Consider the following 4537-nt stretch of genomic DNA (forward strand, 5'->3'; position numbering starts at 1 on the left):
AAGCCCAACGTTAAGTTGTGTGTTGCCGAACAGAAAAGGCTAGTTATCTCCCTTGTTTTTCTGATAACGTTCGTAAAAGGCTACAGATGTAAATACTTTGATGTAAAGAATAATCCTACAAAGTTTCAATCACATCCGATGAACTTTGTCAAAGATATAAAATGTCTAATTTTTCCTTTGACGCTGACCTGTGACCTTGAAAAAGGTCAAAGGTCAACGAAACCATCGTTAAAGTGTAGAGGTCATTGGAGGTCACGACTAAACAAAATATGAGCCCGATCGCTTTGATAGTTTCCGAGAAAAGTTTGTCAAAGATATAAAATGTCTAATTTTTCCTTTGACGCTGACCTGTGACCTTGAAAAAGGTCAAAGGTCAACGAAACCATCGTTAAAGTGTAGAGGTCATTGGAGGTCACGACTAAACAAAATATGAGCCCGATCGCTTTGATAGTTTCCGAGAAAAGTCCAACGTTAAGGTGGTGTCTACGGACGGCCGGCCGGCCGGACGGCCGGACGGCCGGCCGGCCGGACGGCCGGCCGGACAGACTAACACTGACCGATTACATAGAGTCACTTTTTCTCAAGTGACTCAAAAAAGCAGATCACTGCTTACTCTATTAGTATTACCCTCGTTAAATAAAGAATTGTTCTTAATCATCTCCTTGTGTACTGTCAATCACAGAGCATTTTCTGTTACAACTTCTCTGCACAGTTGAACTAGCCTGTAACGAGGTTGCTATACACAGGTGGTTGCTTTGTACGGAACGGTCAGAAAACTTGCATCTAGAATCCTTTTGCCGTTTTGGGGTTGTCGTGTGGACAGGTATGTGGTCGTTATAGAGAGGATGTCATCAAGGCAAGTTCGATTGTATTATTGTGTACACTACATTGGGGTGTGCACGTTAAAGATCCCACGATTGACAAAAGGGTCTTTCCTGGCAAAATTGTATAGGCATAGATAAAAATGTCCACCAAAATACCCGTGTGACTAGGAATAATAGGCCGTGAAAAGTAGGATATGCGCCGAAATGGCTGCGATCTGCTGGCCGATGTAAATGCGTGAAGTACTGTGTCAAAAAATTCCATCTCACACGGCATAAATAAATCCCTGCGCCTTGAATATGTGCGCGATATAAATTGCATAAAAAATTAAAAAAAGAAAAGAAAAAAAGAAAAATAAAAAAAAATTAAAAAGAAATCCCTGCGCTTAGAACTGTACCCATGGAATACGCGCGATATAAGCATCATATTGATTGATTGATTGTAATACTTACTCTTGCTTTAGGCACACTTTTAGGCAATCCAAGACCAAAAAATTCTGGGTCCATCTTTGGCATGGATTCTGAAGCAGATGACGTCTTTTTCTTGGCGAGGTCCGTGTGCAGGAACACGTACACAACCAGGAAAATAATGCTGAGGGTGCTACACAGGTAGAAACACTGCCGTTTCTGCAGGCGACGCATTGTGGCTGTTGATATTGTGAGTCACACGTTCACAATAGTTGATGCTGTAGGGGAAAAAAACAAAACAAACATCTGAATAATGTCTAATGAAATTGAGAATCAAAAGCATTTCAAACAGGTTTAGACCCTTATATTTGGTACAATTTGAGCTCAGAGCAAGAGCAAGAGAGAGAGAGAGAGAGAGAGAGAGAGAGAGAGAGAGAGAGAGAGAGAGAGAGAGAGAGAGAGAGAGAGAGAGAGAGAGAGAGAGAGAGAGAGAGAGCAAGCATTGTAATACAATACTGCCTGCTGCAGATATATGGCATCAACCTGTCAACATGTTGGCTTAATTAGGCAAACAGCAATGCACATAATCTTTCAAAAGTGATATAATAGAACAAAATTAAGAACTGCATGCCTTTGTCAGTAGCAGATACAGTTAACTTAAAAGATGGGGCCTCGATCCTTCTCACATACTGCGTACATGTATGACAGTATGCAGGTCAGTGTTACTGTTACTAAACAAGAAGAGCAAACGCTCGATCGAGTCACTTTCGCAGTTCTGAATATTATATGAGGCATCAGATGGACAGGAAGAAATTGCTATTCACAACACAATGAGTCACGTTCACATAAAATTTGAGCCCGGTCACTTTTATAGTTTCCGAGAAAAGCCCAACGTTAAGTTGTGTGTTGCCGAACAGAAAAGGCTAGTTATCTCCCTTGTTTTTCTGATAACGTTCGTAAAAGGCTACAGATGTAAATACTTTGATGTAAAGAATAATCCTACAAAGTTTCAATCACATCCGATGAACTTTGTCAAAGATATAAAATGTCTAATTTTTCCTTTGACGCTGACCTGTGACCTTGAAAAAGGTCAAAGGTCAACGAAACCATCGTTAAAGTGTAGAGGTCATTGGAGGTCACGACTAAACAAAATATGAGCCCGATCGCTTTGATAGTTTCCGAGAAAAGTCCAACGTTAAGGTGGTGTCTACGGACGGACGGCCGGCCGGCCGGATGGCCGGCCGGACAGACTAACACTGACCGATTACATAGAGTCACTTTTTCTCAAGTGACTCAAAAACACAACAGAAAGAATTGCTCTTCCTATGACATCTATCTGTTCACTTACAAGGGTGGATCAGTTAATTAGTATGCGAGGAGAGTGCACTTAGAAATCAAAAATATAAATCGAGGGAGAGCAGTGCGCCCGAGACAGAGCTACTAAGATATATAGGCCGGGGGATTCGAAGAAGCAAAAAGGTCTGCATGTTGCCATCTGAGCTTAGAAATTGCCACTGAATCATCTCTTTTTTTTTCTTTTTCTTTTTAGCTGGAGAGGGGTTCATGTACCCCCAGTGAACCCCCCTCCCCCCTGAGTCCGCCCCTGACTTCTCTGTTCACACTTTATTTCATTTTCAGCTTTCCATTGCAAATTAATTAAGTGAACATTAAGCGGCCTACAACTACAAGAACCACAACCATTTTTGGGGGATCAATTACAGTAAACCACAAAGGTACAAATGCATACAGATATTGCTCAGAGAGAGAGAGAGAGAGAGAGAGAGAGAGAGAGAGAGAGAGAGAGAGAGAGAGAGAGAGAGAGAGAGAGAGAGAGAGAGAGAGAGAGAGAGAGAGAGATATGATGACAGACTGGTACTTAGGCTGTTAAGCCTTTGTCTGATCTTTTGATCAGTTGCTATCCTAGCCTAACTTTGAGCTAGGTAACCTACACGATCTTGTACTAAAACCGCTTGTTGACATTTAAGCCTGTGTGTATTCTTACTTCAGTTTTCAGTCACTCTCGCTCACAAATAGTTTGTGATTTTTGTGGTTAGAAAATAAATGCACTGGCGCAAAATAACAGAAAACGCCAGGAGAATTAAAAAAAATAAAACACTCATACTTACATGCATGATTTAGGTAACAAAAAGCTGCAATCATGGTAGACTTTTAAAACTTTACAGTCTAAGCAAAGTGTCACAGCGCACTAGTCTTCGCCATGATGTTAGGGGACGCTACTCCAATCGATGTTGCGACCCATCTCGTCATCGGCGCTTTTCCGGAAATGACCTGCGCTTTGTTGGAATTCCAACAATGGTCGCCATTGTAGGAATTCCAACTTTGCGCTACGCAATTCTAGAAATGTACCGCGCGCATAGTGAGAATTCTGCTCTTTCTTAGAATGCGATGTAAAATGATACAAGTCATGATGGCCCATGATGATCCTTGTGTTTTAAAGTGATCGCTTAGTCTTGAAAAAGCAGATGCATTGTATAACGCACCAAACCAACCGAATTACAAAAAGCAAAAACACTTTTGATAATTTCGGCGGGCTGTAACAACACGTACAGTTCAACGACCCATCCCACTCGACCAAAACGCACCAATTTTTCGTAATTTTTAACGTTTCAGATCTTACGTTTCACAACAACAAAAACACAACAAGAGTAACTTTTCACTGGTAACTATCGATTGTAATATTTTTTTTACTCAGTCTTAACTGATTATATATTAAACTCACACAGTCTCTCCCGAGCTGCAGAGACAGCATTACGTCCCTTTACTTGAGTAGGCTCTTGTCACGGCATGTGGTAATCTAGGCTCTGAGTGTGCAAGGCTGTGCGCTATATTGATGTGATTGATTGCTGCAAAATGTTGATTCTGAGAAAAAAATATCATTGTTTTCAAAATAGATCGAGACAGCAGCAACTAGCTAGCTGCATGCGCTGAGGCCGAGAGAATTGTTACACAGTGTACCCCCACACCCCCAATTCAAGACTTCCCCTGTATAAGACCTTGCTTTTTGATATACCTTATTCATGACCTGTGAAAAGGGTATACTTTTTTGTGCCAGTCGAAGGGTTGCCATTTTCAGAACGAGGCAGCTCGTTTTCGGAAATGCGGCGCTTTGTTGGAAATCAAAATAATGAGGTTTCAGGAAATTCCGATTATTCCAACTCTGCCCCGGATTCTTACTTTGCGCCCAACACCATTCCTCGGAGTAGTGCCCCTTGGTTTTCTACTTTCTGTTTTACGAGCTAATTTTTCCCAAATCGTTCCTTTCTTTTCCATCTGTAATTCTTGTAGTT

General features: G+C 41.4%; 1 protein-coding gene across 1 annotated transcript in view; it reads right to left on the reverse strand.

Annotated features, from left to right (window-relative positions):
- Positions 1–3463, reverse strand: part of LOC138950828 (probable methyltransferase-like protein 24) — an 18980-nt gene extending 15517 nt beyond the window's left edge. The window contains exons 1-2 of the mRNA XM_070322547.1: positions 3356–3463; positions 1275–1507 (exon numbers count right to left, since the gene is read on the reverse strand). Of these exons, the coding sequence (XP_070178648.1) occupies positions 1275–1463 (189 nt within the window). The 5' untranslated portion in view covers positions 1464–1507; positions 3356–3463. The remainder of the gene's footprint in view (positions 1–1274; positions 1508–3355) is intronic.
- Between the last annotated feature and the right edge of the window lie 1074 nt (positions 3464–4537).

This window comes from Littorina saxatilis, linkage group LG16 (assembly GCF_037325665.1).
Source record: "Littorina saxatilis isolate snail1 linkage group LG16, US_GU_Lsax_2.0, whole genome shotgun sequence".
Lineage (NCBI taxonomy): Eukaryota > Metazoa > Mollusca > Gastropoda > Littorinimorpha > Littorinidae > Littorina > Littorina saxatilis.